Source organism: Cordyceps militaris (assembly GCF_000225605.1).
Source record: "Cordyceps militaris CM01 unplaced genomic scaffold CCM_S00003, whole genome shotgun sequence".
Classification (NCBI taxonomy): domain Eukaryota; kingdom Fungi; phylum Ascomycota; class Sordariomycetes; order Hypocreales; family Cordycipitaceae; genus Cordyceps; species Cordyceps militaris.
In genome coordinates, this window is record NW_006271971.1 from 1,490,066 (window position 1) to 1,512,255 (window position 22,190).

Sequence of the window (22,190 nt, forward strand, 5' to 3'; positions counted from 1 at the left end):
TTATCGAGGCGTCACAACCTCCGGCTGCAACGGGAGCCAGCCAGAAGTACCTAAACGGGGCATCCACGCCTGTACCAATACCAACCTTGGAGGCACTAAATGCCCTGCTTGCAATTAGTACATCGACGCTCTGTTTCCGATCACATCCATCAATAAAAACGAGGCTTTTTTCTTCGCTAAATTATAATAATAAATGAGCTGAGCAAACTTTCTTCTTTGACCCTCAGCTCTTCCTCGGTAAGCTCTCGCGTCACCACACGTTGGATGGCCCGATACCGTACGCAGCCAGCATCGACCAGCAGAGGCAAACTCTAACTAACGCAACGGTGTTGCTTCGCCCTGGTTTCTCGTTACTACATGTTAAGCCTTGTTGTGCTACCGGCCTGTTTGGCCCCTGGCACCCTAAGAGATTCATACATACATCTGTGTTGAAAGATCCTGCCCTGTGTCGGCACCGCAGGCTCTCGCCGCCGGCCGGCCCTCTCTATAGCCAGCCAGTGGAGTCCCTGCGCCGGCCACACCTGCAAATTCGCCTCTTTTACAGCACTCTTCCGCCGCAACCGAACCGTTGAGTTCCATGTTGCATGATTTTGAACAGGGAGAAAATCTCTACCTTCAAGTAAAACGTACAATGCTCTCCATCCCAGACCATGCCACTCTCTAACTCAATCATGCAAGGTTTTCCCGGTGACAGTGAGAGGCGGCGGCATGGCTGGCCGTACCCCGGTCTAGATCTAAGGTAGGGTATGTATGTACTCAAGCCCCTCGTAGTTTAGCAATCAAAAGCATCAATCCACCTGTATTCTACACAGAGAATGTCACAGTGGACTATTTTCGGCATCTTCCACCAGGCCAGCTAGACGCTTATGACCTGGCTAATGCTCGTCTAACCACAAGCTACCTACACATCTACGTAACCCCACGGCCCAGACATTGGCTAGTGACTTGGCGCCGCCCGCCGCCTGCAACGGTGCTCATGACGAGCCATGCCATGACTGACATGGTAAGCTGAAATGGACGAAATAACCAACTGCGGTGGAGGCTGCGAGTTTGTTCCAGAGCATGCAAGATTGGGCGCCGGCCACCTGACGTTCGAGCCACCACCACGTCGATCCCCGCCCGCTGCGCCGGCTGTCAAACTATACAGCCACCACAACGCCTCATCGATAATGGTGTGAGCAGGGTGACATGCCATAGAGAAGCAATCAGACTACATTTAGTACCTATACGGATGCAATCCCATCTGCTTGCATGCACATCCTTCACCCAATCAATCACACAGTCGTCACACAAAGCAAGCAAAGCGCATACTACCAGTCCACAAATTTCCTTTTCTTCGTCTCAACAGTAGTAGACGTCCGTATCGCTAACCTCAGTCCTATTAGTACAAAATCTGCCCCTTTTTAAAGCATAACAAGGTCGCCGTTGCTTCCCGATCCCTGCGTTGGCTGCATCACAGCCTGCGGTGCGTGCGCATTTACCACGTAGCCCGTCACATTGCCGCCGCCAAATAAATCGTCACCCGCATCCATTCTCAAAGCTGCCATTTTCTGCGGCGCAACGCTATTAAAGTATGCATCCGCGTCGTTGAGGACTTGCTGGTTGCCGTTCGTCCCACCAGCCGTGCGACTTCTCAGGTCAATGTCTGTCGGCTGTCCACCTCTGCCAAACATGCTTATTGTCTTGTTGGTGTCAATATCCGTCGGCAGGTTCTGCTTTTGTAGTGCGGGCGAGTCGGCCAGCTTCCGCACTCGCGCTGTACGGAATACTGTTTGAACAGGCTTGAGATAGACCGTCGCCAGCGTACCCACGTTGAGGCACATTTCCTCCAGAATAGCCGGTTCCAGTTTCTCCGATTCCGCCGTGATGGGAGGCTTCTCACCCATGACAATTTGTTTCGCCAGGCCGACATCTGTAGACAGCAGCCGCCAATACATATATGCCCGGTCTCGTAAATCAGGGTTATCTGTTTCTTCAGTAGCCCATTTCAGAACCTTGGGAACGAGCTCTTGTCCTCTCGTCGGTCTCTGGATAAACAGCTTGACGGTAGCCGTGAGCAGAGCTAGCTGCACTTCAACTGGCTCCTCTGTGAATGCATATAAAAAGTCATCCAGCAGCGCATCGCTATTCTCAATGCGATCCGCGTATTCCCCAATGACCCACACCATGGCTGCTTTTGCTTCTGGTTCATCCAAAGAGTCCAAATGCTCGCATAGCGTGCTGATGATGGATTCATATTGGTTGGGGTATCGGCGGAAAATATTTCGAATGACAACTGTCGCTTCTTGAACAATGTATGTGACCTTTGTAGCCACGAGCTCCAGAAGCAGGTTGATGCATCTAGGTGCAGCTGGCTCAATCTTAATAGCCAGCTTTCCAATGGCTCGCACGGCTTTTCGCACAAAGTGAACATCGATTTCAGTGGCGTATTCGCGCAGTTCCGTCAAGACTTCGTCAATGTTCTGCTCATTGGCAAGCATGAAGATAAGCTCTAGCTTCGTGACTTTGACGTAAATTGGGTCGTTGTATTTGCAGAAAAAGACCCGAATATCATTCTTGAGGACTTCAGGTCGTCTCTGCAAAATAAGAAGCGCATTTCGTAGAGCAAGATATTGCACCTCGGGCCCTTTGGCGAGCAAAGTTACCAGCGGTGGCGACAGTTTGCGGCAGAGGGTAGAAATTTGCTTCTCGTCGGCAATGTAGTTCATGAGGTAGAGGATAACGCGAATACAGGTCAAGACAACCGCGGAATTGGAATGTGAGAGGCGAGGGGAGATGCGCTCAGCCAGGAGCGAGGCCTCCCCAGATTCTTGTGGCACATACGACATGAGCGCTTCTAGAATGTAAGTTTGACCCCATCTGTAACCAAGGTCAGCGAATTCCACCGGTATGTCAACGATAAGCATACTCTGAACAATCTGCCAAGATGGCAACCATTTTGGAAGCGTTGCTATAGTCGATTGTGAGTTTGATGGCGTCACTTCTCTCCCAAATGTCCATAAGCGCAGCCAGTGCACTGGCTACCACGGTCGGATTATCGTCTCGCAGCAGAGAGTTGAGACGCTCAATGAGATCCGATCCTTCAACCATGTCTCGGTCATGATCGTACAATTTAGCAACGGAAAAGGCGGCCGTCTTGCGTACGTACGGGTCCGAGTCTCGCAGCATGTGCTTGGCGATTGGCACAGCCGCTTCCACGAATTCTCGCACGTGTATGTATGACATGGTTCGCAGGGCGAGAGCTCGCACCAATGGGTTGCTGTCTTCCATATCCTAGAGCCGAATACATTAGACCAAATCGTCGCAGCGTACAGTTTCAGTAGACTCACAAGCTCCAATACGGGGATCGCTTTTACCGCGATCTCCGGTCGCACGCGAGCATAGTTGACCAGGTAGAGGAAGCACCTGAGACTTGTCAGTAACAGTGTATGTCAGTGGGCGCCGTAGAACCAACATTTTCTTGATCTCTAAGCTCGGAAGATTCATGCAGCCGATGACATCAGGGAAAAGTGCAACCATGTCATTGTTGCTCATGGTCATGTTGGCAACTATTCGCTTCAGGGCAATCTTCTTCATGGAATAATTCTTATCCTTCTTGCCTCCGCTGTTAAGCTCGAGGCGGAGCTCCGCAACTTTGCCCTGTCCAAATCTTAGTTTTTCGAGCCTCAGGGGCGGATTGTAGTACAGGAATAGAGCCATGATATATGCTGTCGATGCAGGGCACTTTACAGCGGCCTACATGCTCCAGGGAATGGTGTGCAGAGGATAGCGAGGGGAACTGATATGAGGGCGAGAGGGGTAGTCACAGGCAAGGGCCGGATAAGGCCAGGCAAGCGACAGATGTATGACGACTGAAGGCGGGTAGTGATGTGCTTACTCGAGCAAATAGCTTGGAGTCGCCAGCGCCATCCTTTTTGGAGGACATGATGGGCGACTGGTATTTGTAACCCCGCGCGCGCAGAGGGCGTTAGTCGGTCGGGAACTGTTGTCACGCGACAAGAGGCTGGTGTGTGCCTGTCGCTCGGGAGTGCGTATTCCGGCAAGGAGAAATGGTCGGGCGGCAAATGGTCGAGGTCCCCTCACCCAAGAGGTGTCACTTTTAGTGCAATTCAGCGTGCGCCGCGCGCCGCAGATTTTAGGAGGGGTCCTGGGATGCAGATGCAGGGGCGAGGACGGTGGTTGAGAGAGGGCAGCTCCCCGATTTGGGTCGTGGTATGGACGGCGTCGCTCGTTTGATAGGATTGGCGTGGCGGAGGGGTGTTTGCGGGTGTCGGATAATTTTGTTGATTGCAGCGTCTACATTCTCATCATGACACGCATCAGCCGTGGAAAGGGGGACCAGGCGAGCTCCTCAGCGTAATCGATAAGGCCGTCTCTGGCGGCCGAATATCCCGGCCAGCAGTTGGTGCCGAAATACAGCGCGTTGCTCAGCTAAGCTGGTGGGCCACCTTAGTACCTTCCAGGTAACGACAGCCTCAAATTGCAAGCTTGCCTTGGACCTTTACCATTCAAAGCTGTACTCGACTGTCGCGCCATCATCAACCATGGCCTCAAGCACCCTTCCCGTTCCTCAATGGGTTCAGCAGCTACAGTCACCTCCAACCGCAAAGTCCAAGGCCCCCGGAATTGTTGACCCGCCAGGTTTCGCTGGCTCCGGTGGAAACAAGGTGCGCGCTTCCTGTCCCGCGCTGGCAGCGACCAATCGCGTAAGCAACTTGGCAAGAAAATGCTAACCCGACTCGACAATGGCAGAAGCAAAAGGATTCCAAAATCGCGCCGCGAAAGCCCCCGACACACGATGAAATGGATACTCTCAAGCTCAAAAAGGCCTGGGAAGTTGCTCTGGCGCCCGCCAAGGCTCTGCCCATGACCCTCATCATGATGTACATGTCCGGCAACTCGCTGCAAATATTCAGCATCATGATGGTCTTTATGGCCTTCAAGAACCCCGTCATGGGCCTCGTCAATACCAACCAGGCCTTCGAGCGCTTCCAGACCGAGACCAACTCGGGAAAGATTCTCCAGACCAAGCTTGTATACGTGGCTATGCAGCTCGGCGCCTTGGCATTGGGTATTTGGAAAATAAACGGAATGGGGCTTTTGCCGTACGTGCTCTGCTTGATCAAGACTGGATTTCTACGAGATGCTAATCGGTTACAGAACGACGCGATCAGATTGGCTGATGTGGGAGGCTCAAAGAGAGGCCATAGAGCATGCTATCCCGGCTTTATAAAGTATTCAATTCGAGTCATGGTAATGTCTATAAATGCGTCTATCAATGCAAAATTCAACGTATGCAGATATGCTGCTTGTCGGGACGATGCTAGTTGCTCCTACACTCGGAATCGCACAAATCTCATAGCGATTCCTTGAGCTTTCTTTGTTCTTGCCGCTGGCGCTTCTCTGCACGCCATCGCGGCCCGACCTTTTCGATATATAGAACCCACGGCACGCAAGCGAACATGAGAAATGCCAAAATCGTAAAGCACCAGCCTCGCCCCAAACCGTTGAGCATGTAGGTAATGATAGCAGTTGCCGCCGCACCAAACAGGCAGCGCACCAGGTTATTGGCAGCCGCCGCACTGGCCGGCGCCTCGGGAAAGAGATCAACCATGAGCGTTGTAATCATATTGAGCGATGTCGGAATCATCATGCCGATAATGAAGACCATGACCAGTGGGACCGCTACCGAGGTTTCCATTTGCAGCGCCCATCCGTATCCTATCAACGCCGCCGCCCCTACCAGCATGGATGGATAAATGAGCTGCAGTCTGGCCCTTTCGATAGGGAACTTGTCGCCATTCTCTTTGGACTTGAGATCGAATCCCACCTTGTTGGCGATTCTGCGATAGTTCCAATTTTGTGCGTAGCCCTGGACAACCGACGTGACGCAGCAGCCCAATCCATACGGCAGATAGCATAGCCCAACCTGCAAATCATCGTAGTGGTAGATTTCTTTGAGGAGGGTCCCCATTGTGGCGGCGACCAAGATGAAGCACAGGTAAATCACGGCCGCAATCAGCAGAATGCAGCCCATTTCCTTTTCAAACACCATGGTGAGGGTGCTGAGCGGGTTCGGGATGGAGAGCTGGGGTCTCTGCGACGCCGGCATCTCCTCCTTGGGCCTGCGGTCTCTGGAACAGGGCACCAGCGGGCGGTTCCATTTCTGCGCGGCGTAGGAGCCGTTGCCGACGACGTTGCGGCCCGTCTCGGGCGCAAAGAGCACCCAGGGGATCAGAAACGCGGCGACGAAGATGGCGAGGAACCAAAAGATGGAGGGCCAACCGAGCGTCTGCGACAGCACGCCGCCGAGGAACGGCCCCAGCGTCGGGCCGACGTTGATGGCGGCGCCGAGGTAGCCCATGTACTTGCCGCGCGTGGACCGCGGCGCGAGATCGGCCACGACGCCGTAGCCGAGCGCCAGCGTGCCGCTGCTGCCGGCCGCCTGCAGGCACCGCAGGACCATGAGCGTGGCGTAGTCGCGCTGCATCGCGAGCCCAATGTTGGCGCCGAGGAAGACGAGGAAGGAGAGCGCGTAGGCCGGGCGCCGGCCGGCCTTGTCGCCAAAGTCGCCGAGCAGCGTCGGCGCGATGCCCTGAAAGACCATGTACGTCGTCAGCGTCAGGCTGATGAGGCTCAGCGACACGCCCAAGTCGTGCGCGACAGAGTCGAGCGCGGGAAAGTAGATATTGGACGTCATGGGCGACACCATGCTCGCAAACGACACCATTACGGTGATGCCCACCCGCGCCCGCCGCGAGAAGACGGTGTACGGCGCCGACGCCACGCGGGTGAGCTCCGTTGGAGCGCCTGCCAGTACGGAGGAGGGCTGTTGTAGGTAGCCGGCGGCTTCAGTCGCCGGCGCCTGCACCCATGCAGCCTCTGCGTCGTCGTCGTCGTCGTCAATGACTTTTTTGGACGGCGGCCGGCTGGGTTGGGGCGCGCAGGGCGTGTCGGCCGGCAGCCGGTCGGAGGTGGCGCCGGCGTCTGCCGGGCTTTGATTTGGAAGGCCCATTCTGATGTTGATGCACGCTGCGATATTGGCAGCACTGAGTATTATTATAGCATTGGGAGCAAATATGGTATGTTTGTATAAAGCAAGGTGCAAAATACAAAGGCAGCGAAGGATTTGGACTGGTATTAATAAGAGCGATATCGGTTTTCGCCTGCAGCAACATTCTTTGAATTTGTGGGTAGTCCGTAGCCCGGCATCTTATTTCCTTCGGCCGGGCTGCTGGTATTATCGGGGCAATCAGTGGGGGTCCCTGGCACCCGGGCAAAACTTGCCAAATGCCAGGCTTGCGATTTGTCAAAAAAGAAAGGTCGGCAGAGTTTGACCCAAAATTTGCGCATGATTTGTGATTTTTTTGGTAAACGGCGAATGGGTTGTGCTGCCACAGGCGGTGTCGTAAAGTCCAAGCTTGTTAAGAAGGCGACTTGGTGCGAAAGGCTAGGTCATTAGCCTAATGGGTTCTTGTTTGAATGAGCCTGCACATTGTGGTCACAGTTATCAGTCATGGTGGTCAAGACTGGTACTTTAGTTTTTTGGTCCAGGTCAGTCCAATTGTTCATCAAGTCGGGTTCGTTTGAGTGAATCTACAGCTGTCCGAGGGTCTTACCGGGCTGATTACACGTTGAGCCAACTAGCCAAGTCTAAAATGTCATCGAGTTTGAAAGACATAGTCAAGGAAATGTACGCATTCTTCAAGCACAGCAGAGATTATATTTGTGACATAGTTCTTCAGACCCGATAACCAAGGCCTTGTGCAAATCCATCATTTGTTCCTTCCTGCACGTTGCAAAAGTGTGGTAAATGTCTAGCCCTAGGATCAGCAACAGATGCAAACGAATATCACAATGTGACAACCCTGTTAACCTTTTCCACTAAAATACAGCCTCGTGAAACGCCACTAACAATAACTGTTTACCAATGTCGAAGGCCAGCAAGCCTTAGACTCAGTCGCGCAACCTTTTTCGCCTTTGCTAGTTCTTTGACTTTACTGGAGTCGGTGCAATTCTTCTCTTCTTGGGCTCGTTAACATCCTCCTTTTCGCTGTCGGTTGCATCTCTCTTGCTGCCAGTCACTGCATTGCTGGGAGTTTGTGGTGGAGTCGTCATGGGAACGCCAGTCACTTTGCCTGAATTGGTGGCGGCGACGGTTGGCACAGTCCCTGCTATGAGGGTAGGGTTACTGACCACTCCGATAGGTATCGAGGAGGACTGAGTTGCTATAGACGATGTCGAGTTTGATCTCGCCGGCGAGGGCGGCCTCTGTGAGGCGGCACTCACTGAAGCTGGGGGCGACGGCGCCGTGAACGAGCTAGTCGAGTTGCGATTATGATGATGCGAGCCGCTGTGGTAAGGTGACGGAGGAGCAAAAGCCGTCGTGGGCGTAGCGAGGGGGGTATTATGGTTGGTCGCACTGGCATGTATCTTAGCTGGTGGGCCGATTTCGCCCTGATATATGTCTCCCAACTCTCCGGGTGCAAAGGATAGTGTTGAACAAAAGCCATCAGATGACGAGACGAGTAATGTAAGTCCATCATTTGACCTAAGATGTTGTTAGTTGGAGAAAATAGCGGTTGAAACAGTCATTTCATACCAGGCAAGATCAGTAAAGGTCGCGCAATGCAGGTTGCTGACGACACAGATTGGTGTCTTTTGCTGCGTATCATATAACAGAACAGAGTCCTGGGTGGCTACAGCAAGCACCATTCTATACGGCAGCGAGAAGGCTGGCTTGGGACCTGGCGTGGCAGCACTCGTTGCGGCGCCAGTTGGCTTAGCTGGTGTTGACGTAACATCGGGAACAGCAGCAGGTGGCGGCGGCGGTTCCATAACTGGTGCGGGTGACGTTGGTCGCGAAAGAGGCTCCGGCAGCGCTGGAATGTCCTCTTCGGCAGAGGATGTGTCAATGGTGATGTTCTTGGTTGGAAGGGCGGTACGGAGGGTATAGAATAGTGGAGAGCATTTGACGACGACGGACGGCTTCTTGTGGCCCGGGAGGTGCGCGACGGGCGGTCTGTTGATGCCTCCTCTTGTGTAGATATAGACAGTATTTATGACCTCGTATGTGGGCTTTGCATCCTTGTCTGTCTGGTGCTGGTTTTGATATTGGCCAGATGGTGTGAGCAGCAAGCTACCATCGGGGGTGAAGGTGAGACGTCGGAAGAAGGAAGTCAGAGTCTCGTTTGCGTAAAGGCTTGCATTCTTCATGCCAAGTCCGAAAAGAGAAGAGGAGGCATGAGGCTTGGGGGACGCTTCCATGGGCATTACAGCGGGCAGTGGTAACGAAGGCGCTGGGGACGCGGATCGACGAGACGAAAAGGAGGATCGGCGACTGTGGCTAACGACGCTGGGCGGATTCATGGGTAGAGGGAACGAGGTTGGTGTTCCTGGTGCTGACGGGACTGGTGATCCTATGGAAGTATTCGAGTCGACGACGGACAGCTGCGCTCGATGACCAAAGTCGGGAGGGGCAGGGCTGCTGGAGGAAATTCGTCTCGGGGGCAGGTCAGCCTTGATGTGGCTGGCGAGCTTGGGAGGTTTATCCTCGTGGCTAAGGGTGTATTGTCCGTCTTTTGTTTTGAGAGAGTATATATGGACTGATCGGTCGGACGACTGCGTGGCAATGTATTCGTTCAACGGATCCCATGTGACGCCTTGGACGTAATGGCTGTGTTCTGCTATTTGTCGAACGAGTATCCCTGTGCAGTGGCATCAGCATCGGCGGTTCGACAACAGTGGTTGGTTGACGCTGGAAGCGATGTACATACCTGTTGTGGCACTGTAGATTCGAGCTATATTGTCCATGCTCCCGATGATGAAATGGGCGCCATCGGGAGACCAGGCGAGATCGTAGATTTCGGCACCGCTTGAGCGACACATGTGCTTGGCACGCCAGGACTCTTTGTCATCGAGACCATCAGACCCAAAGTTTGATGAATTCAGCTCACTGGGGACCCAGAGAATGACGTTTCCATCGTCGCCGGCAGATGCAAGCAGTTCGCCTGTGAGGGGGGAGACACGGTTAGTAACGCCGTTTGGCAGGGAGAAGAGGGCGTGCAGGCGCTGTTTGGGAGCTGCAATGTACCTCGGGGTGCCCAGCGGACAACATTGACGGCCTGATTGTGCTTGGAGAGTGTTGAAAGGTATTCGACCTTGCGATCGGTACCGTTGGCGTCGAGTTTCCAGATGCGAACGTGGTTATCACCACCAGCAGTAGCCAGACGACCCTTGCCACCAGGCTCGAAGTGAGCCGAGTAGACGGGGGCGTTTTGCTCATGCCAATTGATGATGAGGGGTGTGGCCTTCATCTTGACGACAGGATGCTATGAAGGCCCTGTCGTGGGTGACATGAAGGGGAGGTCGGGATCGATGGACAGGACGCTTGATGGAAGCAAGTCAAGGCTGCGAACGACGTGGGACGAGGTGACGGCCGAGAAACGACGCGGCGAAACGAGAGTGTGGCTGTCGTGGCTTGGATTTTCGGCGGTTGCAACGCGTGATTTGTAGAAGAAGAAAAAGTTGGCAGTGACGACGACGAAATGGCTGGGTCCGGGAAGATGGCAATGGGATCAAGGGCATTAAGTATGGTAGAGACGGAAGCGCAGCAGGACTGCGGGTAATAGAGGACGTAACGTCAATATCGCAGCGCCGAATTGGCCCTGTTTCACCAACGTGCAGTGCTCGGTTTGGTGTTGGGTTGGCGAGCTGTTAGTGGTGTGAGCAGGCACGTTGTGGCACGTCTGTCACGGTCGGCGGCACGTCTAACTAGTCCCACTGCAGGTACCTAGGTACCTGTGAGCCTGGTTGGTGGTGAGTGGTGACATGGTGGCTGTGGCTGGTGATTTGTGCTGACTTGCGCTACTAGATTAGCTGTGAGCCGCCATTGAACAGCGACCAGAAACACGCCCACAGTGACAGTGGAGGAACCTCGTCTCTGCATCACCATGGACCACACAAGTGCATTGTTGGCTGAGCACGATAACCACCTTTGCGTCTGCATTACTTCATGCTGCTTATCGCCTTGGTTCATCAGGTACACGTGTACTGTGCCTGTTCCTTGTAGTCCGTACTCGCCCGTCACCTAACTTCCTCTTACGCGTCAGCCGTGGCAAAGTTATAGGAACCACTCTGTCTCTTAACCATGGCTACTAACGATTAGACATGGCATGCTTCAATTTGATCATCGCTATTGAATTGATGATTCTCTTGTCATTAGGAGTCCGCGTGAGGGGTTGGAATTACTGACTAGTTGTGCCTGTCTCGGCCAAGCACGCGCATACACAAAAGAAAGGCTACGCGAACACAACACAAAGCAGCATAATAAAGCCCAGCTTGCATAAAAGCCCAGTCAAGAACATAGTAGAGTCAACATATATACTTGGTAGCCGTACAAATATAGCGGCATTGTTTGCACACAACAAGATCGTCACTGTCTATACTCGCATGACGCGTCCAGGGTAAGCGCGTAAAGAGCTTGCATCAGGGCGCGTCACGTCCCGAAACCGAGCAACAAGGACAACTTCCCAGGCTGCAAAAAGAAAACAAAGCTAGTATATCGAGGAACTGTAACCCACCACCGATAGTCTCTTTGATAGACTCCAAGGCCATAGCTTTCTGGCTGAGAGATAGTCCTTATTAGGCACTCGTCTGGGGCTGACACTCACGAGGCAGTAAGACAAATCGATCGCCGAGAAAGGTCTAGTCCAACAAATAATACATAAATTACTAAGGGGTACGGCGTGTTGCTTGATGAACAACGGAGCGTCTAATTACAGTTGACCTTATGTAGTTACGAGGTAGCCTTGGGGAACGAGAGGCGTGCACATCTACAATAAAAAGACACTATTCGGCAAGCTTCTCCCAGGTACATTTGATGCCAGAACGTGAGTCACTCACTTTGTAATGTCGTGGCGGTCAAAGGGTCTTTAGCTTACCTGGGTCACCACTAGCGGATGTGAAGGGGTGCAAGCTGTTGATCAGCGAGATAGAACAACCAAGGCCGTGACAAATGCCACCGGTCTATCTCGAAGGGCCGTCCTGACAGGCACGAACAAGCATGCATGATGTTGTCGCCGTGTAACGCTCATTAGCCCGAGGTATGCTAGTAAAGATCATGTCACCAGCAGAAGCTCCGTAAAACACGGTGCCGTGTTCGCAGGCTCAACACCGCACTGGCGCGCCCTTGAGGTTATACAACTTACAGAACGTTGCCATATACGACACCCGAGCCCACGATGCCGCAGGACCCAGCTTCCAAAGCATCACGGGGCTGGAAGCATGCACACGGGTTGGCCGGAGCTTTCTGCCGTACAGGGGCGGGCTGAGTAACTCGCCGAGCCTGATGCAGTCAACCAACTAGCGTATGCACGGCGCATTGCTTGCCACGGCCAAGATTCGAAGGGAAGCGTGCAATGAAGAAGACGGAAGAGATCGCCATATGGTGCTGCTTCACAAGTGAGCTTCAACCAAACAAACAGTGGGTTCGCTGAATGGAGGTTAGTGGGCATTCACAGCGAGATCTGCTCGAACAAAGTTTACTCGGTCCGTAATTGTAAAAGAAGAGAGATGGCTGTAAATACGGACAACGGAGATGGGATACGCACTGATCATCACAAGTGCCAATTGGTGACGCGGTGCACGTACGGATATTCGTATTAGCTCCGATGAGGTGTTTGTGGCCTTGCAAGTAAGATTTCAATACTCTTGCGGTTTAGTAGTTACTCTGGCATGGTTCAATCTGCATTGACAGACTGATCGCAGTAATAAAACTATGCGTAAACGACGATGAAATCTGTGTTGGACATGACCCGGGTACGACTTCCAGCGCTGCCCGTTGTGGTGTGGCGCACTCGCCACGGACAACTTCCTCACAAGCACTCCGGACATGAAAATTACCAAGGACGAGGCTACAGTGATTAGTTGCTATTAGTTACTATTGGTTACTACACGTAGGCTATGGGCGGGCATTTCCAGCTGTGGTCAAGTCTTGGGCCGGCGCAAAATGGAAAACTGGCATGGCAACATGGGTCACCATCTTGCCAGGATTAACAGACGAGACAGGTCGTCTGGGTCGCAAGCCATGATGATCCTGGTTTCTTACATGGGGGTATTTTTTTGTTTCCAGAGCCGCCGCCACAAGCCAATTGCCCACCGCCCATTGCAAAGGCCCCACGTTTCAACGTTCGTCGCCTGCCTCTTTCAGCATGCCGGCCAACCATAGAGTTTTGCGCGCTTTGGACGAGCTGACTGGTGGCACACAGCTCCTCCGAACCAGTGGCAATACGGTGCCGAGCGTTGCGTTTGGAGATGCTGGGACGAGTCACCAACAATTACATGAGTACAATTGTTAGAGTCATCTGGTATTCTCAGCCGCGAGTGATTGTTGGGAATTTGATAATGCCATACGATTACTCCATATGTATCAGTCAAACGAGCAGAGAGTCGGTCCGCTGCGGGATGGCTTGTGCCGTATTCCTTGGCGGCCGCCAGGCAGCATCTTGCGCCTGCATTCTAGCCGATTGCCGTTGCGTCCTGATATATATGCCAAAAGTAGAATCATGTTGCCTCCGTCAATTGAGAATCTGTCATCTGTCGCCCCCGCCATCTCGGACCTGGGGTATCAATCCCTACCTGGACGCCGGAAATCAGAGGAGAAGAGAAGAAAGCTAGGTAGTTAAGAGGCAGGTCATACAGCCGTCCATCTCGACGGTGTCAGACCCATGTCAACCCACCTCCGCCAATTTGACCCAGAGGCAGCCGCGAGCATGAGTACAGAGGGTGGAGCGATGTGAGCCGGGCCTGGTTTGTGTAACTAGTGAAGGGGCTGATGGAAGTTTACCAGACAGCAAGGAATTCTAAAAGGTAATTTCTGTTGATAAGGTGTCGCCGTGTCAAAGAGTCATGGTACTTTGTCTGTCATCTGTGAACGAACTAATAGGTACCTAGTTAGTTGAAAAGTTGTCGCCAGCCTGGTGGTGCTGCCAACTGCCTCCTCCCCGCCGACCCCCACTCTTTTTGGTGACTAACTTTGCCCGCCGGCCGCCAGCGCCGCCAGCCGCATGCATGTATCATGTATGTATTCCCTGCACACAATTAGCTGCAAATCGGTACTTTTTTTGCCCATCGTTTCTTGGCACTTTTGTAGAATAATCATTTAGCTCTGATTTATTTTCTCTCATTTTTTCATTTTTCAATTTTTTTTTTTTTTCATTTTAGTAATTAGACTCGCTCGTTTAACGTCCCCATCTGGCTGCCGGTACGCCGTCTGGCCGTATGACTGACTGACTTTATCCGTTCACCTCAACGCCTGCGGGCCTCGACTCAACCGTAATTATGAACCAGGCTGAGCGGTGCACGTCATAAGACTAACTACCTACCTTACCTGCTCCCCTGCGCAACCCCGGACATTTTTATCATCCGGGTTCTTTCTTTTTCTTTTTTGTCTCTTCCCTAAGAAGTTCTTCCTTTCCGCCATCTGGACGTGCTTCATTTTGGCTGCTCCCCATTGCCATTGCCATCAACCATAGTTAGCATCACCGAGCCCGTTTGTCTTGCTGACGGCCTTGCTTACGACGTAATAGCTCGGACCCGCCGCTGCTACCTTCGGCCTTGCACGTAACCCGACCGCGACCCTGACCGGACCGTAACAAACGACGAAGCGGCTGACCAGCGCCCAATTCTCTTGCTGCGTCGTCCTCGAGAGCCATCACCAGCCCTTCGCCGAGTCTTGCTTCTCGCCTCGTGCGCTTGCATCATGCACCACGACCAGCTATTCACGGCCTCGGCTGCTGGACTAGCTGTTGCAGCTATAACCACACTTCCTGCCTTGTCCGCAATCGTCTCTCAGATCCGATCCCGTGCTCCCAAGGACAATTTCTACCACGACCACGATGGCGTCGCTACCCCCGAGTCCATCGCTTCCTTTTCCAACAAGGCCAGCAAGTTCGCAGTGACATTTCTCGCCGCCTCCACCGCCGCACTGTCAATTGCTCTCGCTATCCTCAATACTACTGTTCCTTCTCACGGAAGCTTGTTCTGGTCCACCTGGCTCACAACCGCTGCTTGGGTGAGTCTACCCTTGGTCCAACCTCAAGACCCTTGAGATGCATCTTTCTTCCTTCATGCTAACTGATCCCCCCTTTCCCATGACTAGATTCTCATCCTGTTGCAAGCTACGTGTATGTGCGCTCACCACAACTTCATCAAAGTCTATGACATCGGCCTCGGTATCTTCCTCGGCTCCCTCGTCAATATTATTGTCGGAACCGTCCAGGCCAACCATGTCGGTCAATACCAGTCTCTCCACAGCGACATCACTCTCATCCTGCGTATCTGCACTCTCGCTTCTGCCGGGCTTCTCGCCATCGCCTCCACACTTATCCCCCGACGCCCCGACGTCTTTTACAATGATGAGCCTGTCGATCGTAACTTTAGCGTTCATGCCCTCAGTAGGTTCACCTGGGGCTGGGGCCGCAAGACTCTTGATCTCGGAGGCAAAAAGGGCGACCTGAAACAGACCGACGTTCCTCGGCCCCCTAGCTACGCTCGATCCAAGAATCTCGTCGAGGCTTGGGAGAGCTTCAAATTTGGTGCCGGCTTGCTTCGCAACCTCATTCGCGTCTATGGTTGGCGCTTCGCCGTCCAGTGGACTGGCACCCTTTTCCGTGTAGCCGTTGGCATGATTCCCTACATCATCCTCCTCAGGCTCATCCAGAAGCTCGAAAATACGCCTCGTGATGAAATGAAATTTGCTGACTTTTGGCCTCACGTTGTTGGTCTCGGACTGTGCGGCATCAGTGAGCAGTGGCTTGACGGCTATTTGAATTGGTATGCCATTGTTGGCATGGGTATCCCCATGTCTGCCCAGCTTTCTGCCCTGGTCTTTGAAAAGTCTCTCCGACGCAAAAATGTCAAGACTGCTGAGAAAAACCGCGACACCGACGAAGACGCCAACAAGGCTGGCGACGATGACGCCAAAAAGGACGATAAAGACAAGCATGACAAGGATGGCAAGGATGGCAAGGACGAAACTGTTCTTCGCTCGCGACAGGCCATTGTCAACCTCGTCGGTGTCGATTCGAGACGCATTGCCGATTTCCTTGCTATGCATTTCATCATCATCAACGCCATTTCCAAGCTGATTCTCTACTCCGTATTCCTCATTCAGCTCATCGGCTACCAGCCATACTTGGCCGGTGTCATCGCATGGGCTATTGTCTTGCCAATCAACATGTACGCCTCCAAGATTTATCTCAAACAAGAGGACAAGCTCATGAAGATTCGTGACGAGAAGCTCGCCATGATCAATGAAGCCCTCCTTGGCATTCGACAGATCAAGTTCTCCGCTCTTGAGAAAGAGTGGTCTGCTCGTATCATGGCCAAGCGTGGGAAGGAGCTCGGCACTATCCGCTACATCTTCGCCATCGATCTTATTCTCTTTACCTGCTGGATTGTCAGCCCCATTCTGCTCGCTGTCGTCTCGTTAGCTGTCTATGCTATTCTGAACGGATCCCTCAAGCCTTCTGTCGCTTTCGTCGCCATTGGTATCTTCAAGAGTCTTGAAATGAGCCTTTCTGTCCTCCCCGAGTTTATCGGTTATGGCCTCGACACCCTCATCTCGATTCGCCGACTTGGAAAGTACCTCGAGGGCCCTGAGATGACCGACATCATCACCCGCGGTCATGATGCTGCTCTCGACAATGCGTCTATCGCCTGGCCCGTTGACGACGAGGTTCCTGAAGACGAGCGATTCGTCCTTCGCGACCTGAATTTGTCATTTCCCCAGGGTGAACTTTCTGTCGTCTCTGGAAAAACTGGCACCGGCAAGAGTCTCTTACTGTCCTCTCTCATCGGTGAAGTTGATCTCCTTGCTGGTAGGGTTATCATGCCAACTGTGCCTGCTTTGGCTGAGCGCAACGACGATAAGGCGCACAAAGGCAATTGGATCCTTCCAGGCACTATCGCGTACGTCAGCCAAAACCCCTGGCTTGAAAATGCCACTCTCCGGGACAACATCATTTTCGGGTTGCCGTACGATGAGGAGCGCTACAACACCGTGATTGAAGTCTGTGCTCTGCGCAAGGATCTTGACATCCTTGAGGACGGCGACCAGACCGAGCTTGGCGCCAATGGTATTAATTTGAGTGGTGGCCAGAAATGGCGCGTGACTTTAGCTCGCTCGGTCTACTCGCGTGCCGAACTTCTGCTCCTGGACGACATCTTCAGCGCTGTCGACGCGCACGTTGGCCGACAAATCTTTGAGAAGTGCATTGACGGCCCAATTTGTCAAGGTCGTACCCGTATTCTCGTCACTCACCATGTTGCTCTTGTCGAGTCCAAGACCAAGTATCTGGTTGAGCTTGGACAGGGCACTGTCCTTCACTCTGGTCTTACTAGTGATCTAGCTGAAGACGGCACTCTCTCTAAAATCCGCAGCCACACCCAAACCGAGGCTGAGATCCAGGCTGACGAAGCTGCCAACGCCGAGACCATGGTCAATTCTGAAGAAGCCTCCGACGCTGAAAATGAACTGCAAAAAGTCCCTTCCAAGGGTGCTAAGAAATTTGTTGAAGACGAAAAAATCGAAAAGGGGTCTGTTAAACATCACGTTTATGCTACTTACATCAACGCCAGTGGTGGTCTTCCTTTCTGGATCGCTTGTGGCTTCTTCTACATTGCTTACGAAGCTGGGAATGTTGGGCGCAACTGGTGGCTACAGATCTGGACTGGAAGAAACGCCGACACACCTGGCAACAACTCAACCACGTCTCTTCATACCTTCTCCTCGCACGGCACAGCTAGTATGTTCTCACTGCAGCATGGCAGCCTCCATGCTTCCGCTGCACCTGTTCACGACAACGACCAGCACTTGAGCTTTTATCTCGGTATCTACGCCGCTATTGCCTTGGCGAGCGGTATCGTTGGCTCCTTGCGTATGTTGTGGGCTTTTACCATGAGTCTCAAGGCCAGCCAGAAGCTCTTTGAACAGATTCTATTCACTGTTGTCCGCACGCCCCTGAGGTGGCTCGATACTGTTCCGGTTGGGCGAGTTCTTAACCGCATGACTGCCGATTTTGATGTCATCGATACCCGCTTGAGCTTTAGTATCAGTTTTTTCATCGGCAGATGTCTTGCTATTGTCGCTGTCTGTGCCGCTTCGACTCTGGTCACTCCTCTTGTTCTGCCCCTCGCCCTACTGCTCATTATAAGCGCCGCTTTTATCGGCAAAAAGTACATGGATGGTGCCCGACCTATGAAACGTCTCGAAAGTAATTCAAAGTCACCCGTCTTTGAGCTGTTCAACACTACCCTATCTGGCGTTTCCACACTGCGTGCTTTCCAGAAGAACAAAGACTACATCAAACGCATGCACTACCATCTTGACACCTGGAATACCAACAAGGTTCACTTTTGGATCTTCAACCGTTGGATGGGTATCAGAATGGCTGCCATCGGCACTGTATTCACTACTTGCGTTGGTATTGTCATCATTCTGACCAAGGCTAACGCTGCCATGGCTGGTTTCGCCATGTCCTTTGCGCTTGATTTTGCCAACACCATTCTTTTTGCCATTCGAGCCTACGCTGGCTTGGAACTTGACATGAACGCTGCTGAGCGCGTCGTGGAGTACTCTGAATTGAAGATGGAACAACAGGGCGGTGTAGAGCCCCCCGCTGCCTGGCCTACGCGCGGCACTATTGAGATGAAGGATGTTGTTGTGGGTTATGCAGAAGGTCTGCCTGCCGTTCTTAAGGGTGTTTCCTTTGCAGTCAAGAACAACGAGCGTGTTGGTGTTATTGGTCGAACCGGTGCGGGAAAGTCTTCTATGACCCTTGCTCTCTTCCGTTTCCTGGAAGCCCGTTCCGGCTCCATCATCATTGACGACGTCGACATTTCCAAGATTGATCTTCATAGCTTGCGCTCGCGGCTTGCGATCATTCCACAAGACCCCGTTCTGTTCTCTGGAACTATTCGTTCCAATCTTGATCCATTCGAGACGTATACGGACGAAGAGCTCCGGGAATGTCTTCAACGTGTCCACCTCATTGACTCGCAACCCGCTACCCCCGCCAACGAACCTGCGTCGTCGTCTAACTCTACCGTCGCCCCGCAAAATACCAACATCTTCCGGGACCTCAATAGCGGCATCTCCGAGTCCGGCGGCAACCTGTCCCAGGGCCAGCGCCAGTTGCTCTGCATTGCTCGCGCTATTGTCTCCCGCCCTAAGATCATGGTCCTCGACGAGGCCACGTCAGCCGTTGACATGGCTACGGATGCGCTGATCCAGCGCAGTATTCGCGAGGAATTCGACAACAGCACCCTGCTCGTCATTGCGCACCGTCTGAGCACCATTGCTGACTTTGACAAGATTCTTGTGCTCAGTGAAGGCACCGTAGCAGAGTACGGCAGCCCCAGAGAGCTTTGGGAGAGAGACGGCAGTATCTTCCGCGACATGTGCGAGCATAGTGGCGAGAAGGACAAGCTAGAGGCTACCATTGTTGGTAAGAAGTAATTGTTCTCTACATGGTGGTAAAACAATCACGCAAAGACTGCATTTTAAACGTTTCTTACGTTTCACATTGTTACTTATATCATATTACTGTATTTGTTTTTTGCTTCTACTGGCTTTCTTGGTGTAGGCCTTTTTTTGTTTTTTTTGGATAGCAGTTGTTTTCGGAGGATGTCTAAAAGTAAACAGGTAGTTGGAATCGAAAATACGACCGAGGGTTGAGGAGGGAAGCTAAACAATAAAATAAACTGGTCCTTCCAGCACTGCAATTTTTTTCTTTGTCCATCGCATAAAAGTTTTCAACAGCGCGAATCAAGTTTTCATGCAATGGTGCCTTGGATTGTTTGTAATGTGACTCATCAAACTTAAAGGGTTTCAAAAGTATTTTTGTATTCGTGTATTTATTATGTGTGGTGTATCCCAGCCATTACAATGCGATAACCATCCCTTGTTATATACATACCGTACTGCGCCGCCGTTGTCACTCTATCTACCGAATATCTCGTAACTGACCGCCAACCCGCCTTCACGAGTCCAAGTCACGCGTTGCCGTGCTAACATTACTAGCATGGGCGAGGAGAAACTTGCAGCAGGTGAGGGTGAGCTTGCAGGCCTTTGTCCAGCCGTCGTCCTGGGCGATGCCGAGGCGGATGCAGACGTCGTCAATTTTGTCGCCGTCGATGCGATACGGGAGGCTTAGCTGGCGGCTAGTGTGAGCGGTCTTGCGGTGGATGTGGTCGCCGAGCTGGCGGACGAGCTCGAGAAAGGCCACCATGGCGTTGTCGAAGCCGCGGTGGAGCAGGCGTAGGCCGAGGGGCAGGTCGCCGCCAGAGCTGTAGAGCTCGAGGACGTTTCGTTTCGGCGCGGCGGGCGGGCGGGACAATGATGATGATGCAGCGCGGGTGTCGACGCGGCTGGCGGCGGGGCTGGAGGCGTCGAAGCGTATAATCTTGGACGTGCTGCCCATGGGCTGTGGCTCATAGCCTTGGAATCGGAACTCGAGCTTGTCGGCGACGGTGACGAGGAGCAGCAGCGCGTGGCCCCAGGCGGCGTTGATCTCAGGCCAGTCGACGGGCTTGCTCGACAGGCGGCCGAGGCGCAGGCCGTTGATGGTGGCGAAGCTGCCGTCGTGGCTGATGCAAAATGTGTCGTTGTAGACGTTGGTGCGCTGCAGCTTCTGCAAAAGCTGCGAGTCGTTGCTGTATTTCGTGTTGACGCTATCCCTCTCGGCCTGAAAGTCGGCCATCCTGGCCGCAAAGGCGTTGCGCTCGCCCCAGAACGCGGCCTCATCTTTGTCGAGCTGCCGCGCCTCGTCCTCAAGCGCGAGAATCTCCTCGTCGAGGGCGTCTTTTTCGGCCTCGAGACGCTGGAGCTCCCGCATGGCGACCGCCCGCTCAACATCGGCCTTGCGCTGCCGCTCCCGCGCGGCCTTGTTGTCAGCCTCGCTGGGCTGCGCGGCGCGCATCTCCTTGAGGTGCGCCACGTAGGCGTCGCGCGTGCGTGCGGCCGCGTCGAGCTTGCGCTGCAGGCCCTCGACGAGCATGTCTGTGCACTCGATGCAGATGGGGTAGTCAATGTCGGAGCGCGCGGTGAGAAGCTCAAAGAGGCGATTCACGCGGCCCATTTCATCCTCGCGCGGGGGGTGTGCGGCGTCGATCGGGCTCGCGGATGATAGCGGCGGCTTGGTCGGGGACTGCGCCGACGCGCGAGGCGAGAGTTGCTGCTTTGGCGACTGTGTACGGTCATGGTGATGGCCGAGCTGTGATTCGGATAGGTATATAAAGGACATGGCCGGGTCTCTCGGGTTACTGCCATGGTGGCGTTTGAACGTCGGCTGGTTGCTTGCGCTTTGCGACGCCGTCTCGTAGAGTGATTTTCGGGCTGCGTCTCGCTCCTCTATTTGCGACTTGGCTGGAAACTGGACGACTGCTTGTTTGGGTGGTTGTGGTGATGCCGAAGCTGGAGATAGACAGGTCAGTCTTTTCGCTCGTTTGCAGAGGCTGATGTTTGCGAGGCAGTGACATACAAACCAAAAGATCGTACGCTGCTGGATTTAGGTCCTGGAGAGAGCCATCCAGCTTGAGAGGCTGGCGGCATTTTTGACAAAACATCCTTTTCTTATGAGGCCGTGTCCATTATGTAGATGCGAGTCATAGACACGGGTTGTTGGCCATGGAGTTGAGCAGTGCAAAGTCTAGAATGACGTTGTCACGAGAGTGTCTACTACCTACAGTGGGTGTAGGTATATTTACGTACCTGGATACCTGGGTGCGTAAATGTACCTAGTGGGGGCGAATGGCACCAAGTCCCCTGGCGTGGGGTACATCACGCTGACCTACAGAATCCCAAGCAGTACCATACAATAGCCTTTGTTCGAAATAAATTTGACGAGACTTGTCATCAGCTCACTACAGCTAGACAACATCTACACAATCCACGCACAAGAACTATTTACATTGGGCAGCGATCCTGCACCTACCCTGGGCCTAATGCGACGCGGTTTAGTGGGCAACACAGGTACCTGCACTCTACGCGTATCCACCGACGGGACGAACGCGGTGGGCCACAAGATACAGCTATGAGGTCTAGTCTATTTACATTGCCAAACGACTGCATCCGCGCGACATTCCCGTTATTTTTTTCCCGAGACGAGACGAGACGCCATTCGCGACAT

At 53.2% G+C, this 22,190-nt stretch overlaps 7 protein-coding genes across 7 annotated transcripts; 2 read left to right on the forward strand and 5 right to left on the reverse strand.

Annotated features, from left to right (window-relative positions):
- Positions 1-1,403: 1,403 nt before the first annotated feature.
- CCM_04095 (AP-2 complex subunit beta) lies at positions 1,404-3,925 on the reverse strand (the record flags this gene model as incomplete). Its single annotated transcript, XM_006669243.1, has 5 exons — positions 1,404-2,859; positions 2,909-3,273; positions 3,330-3,405; positions 3,455-3,639; positions 3,878-3,925. 5 exons carry the CDS (start codon positions 3,923-3,925, stop codon positions 1,404-1,406), a joined length of 2,130 nt encoding a protein of 709 aa, XP_006669306.1.
- A 619-nt stretch (positions 3,926-4,544) lies between these two features.
- On the forward strand, positions 4,545-5,233 carry CCM_04096 (ER membrane DUF1077 domain protein, putative; the record flags this gene model as incomplete). Its single annotated transcript, XM_006669244.1, has 3 exons — positions 4,545-4,706; positions 4,753-5,105; positions 5,161-5,233. The coding sequence occupies 3 exons, from the start codon at positions 4,545-4,547 to the stop codon at positions 5,231-5,233; spliced, it is 588 nt and encodes a 195-aa protein (XP_006669307.1).
- A 123-nt stretch (positions 5,234-5,356) lies between these two features.
- Positions 5,357-7,015, reverse strand: CCM_04097 (Major facilitator superfamily transporter; the record flags this gene model as incomplete). The annotated part of the gene is made up of 1 exon (XM_006669245.1): positions 5,357-7,015. One exon carries the CDS (start codon positions 7,013-7,015, stop codon positions 5,357-5,359), a length of 1,659 nt encoding a protein of 552 aa, XP_006669308.1.
- A 968-nt stretch (positions 7,016-7,983) lies between these two features.
- Positions 7,984-10,316, reverse strand: CCM_04098 (WD40 repeat-like-containing domain; the record flags this gene model as incomplete). The annotated part of the gene is made up of 4 exons (XM_006669246.1): positions 7,984-8,551; positions 8,603-9,707; positions 9,777-10,071; positions 10,116-10,316. 4 exons carry the CDS (start codon positions 10,314-10,316, stop codon positions 7,984-7,986), a joined length of 2,169 nt encoding a protein of 722 aa, XP_006669309.1.
- A 1,125-nt stretch (positions 10,317-11,441) lies between these two features.
- Positions 11,442-13,089, reverse strand: CCM_04099 (uncharacterized protein; the record flags this gene model as incomplete). The annotated part of the gene is made up of 7 exons (XM_006669247.1): positions 11,442-11,536; positions 11,583-11,639; positions 11,943-12,027; positions 12,061-12,109; positions 12,210-12,277; positions 12,342-12,493; positions 13,062-13,089. The coding sequence occupies 7 exons, from the start codon at positions 13,087-13,089 to the stop codon at positions 11,442-11,444; spliced, it is 534 nt and encodes a 177-aa protein (XP_006669310.1).
- A 1,672-nt stretch (positions 13,090-14,761) lies between these two features.
- CCM_04100 (ABC bile acid transporter, putative) lies at positions 14,762-19,519 on the forward strand (the record flags this gene model as incomplete). The annotated part of the gene is made up of 2 exons (XM_006669248.1): positions 14,762-15,073; positions 15,161-19,519. The coding sequence occupies 2 exons, from the start codon at positions 14,762-14,764 to the stop codon at positions 19,517-19,519; spliced, it is 4,671 nt and encodes a 1,556-aa protein (XP_006669311.1).
- Positions 19,520-20,042: 523 nt separating this feature from the next.
- Positions 20,043-21,627, reverse strand: CCM_04101 (autophagy protein Apg6, putative; the record flags this gene model as incomplete). Its single annotated transcript, XM_006669249.1, has 2 exons — positions 20,043-21,475; positions 21,543-21,627. The coding sequence occupies 2 exons, from the start codon at positions 21,625-21,627 to the stop codon at positions 20,043-20,045; spliced, it is 1,518 nt and encodes a 505-aa protein (XP_006669312.1).
- Positions 21,628-22,190: the final 563 nt, after the last annotated feature.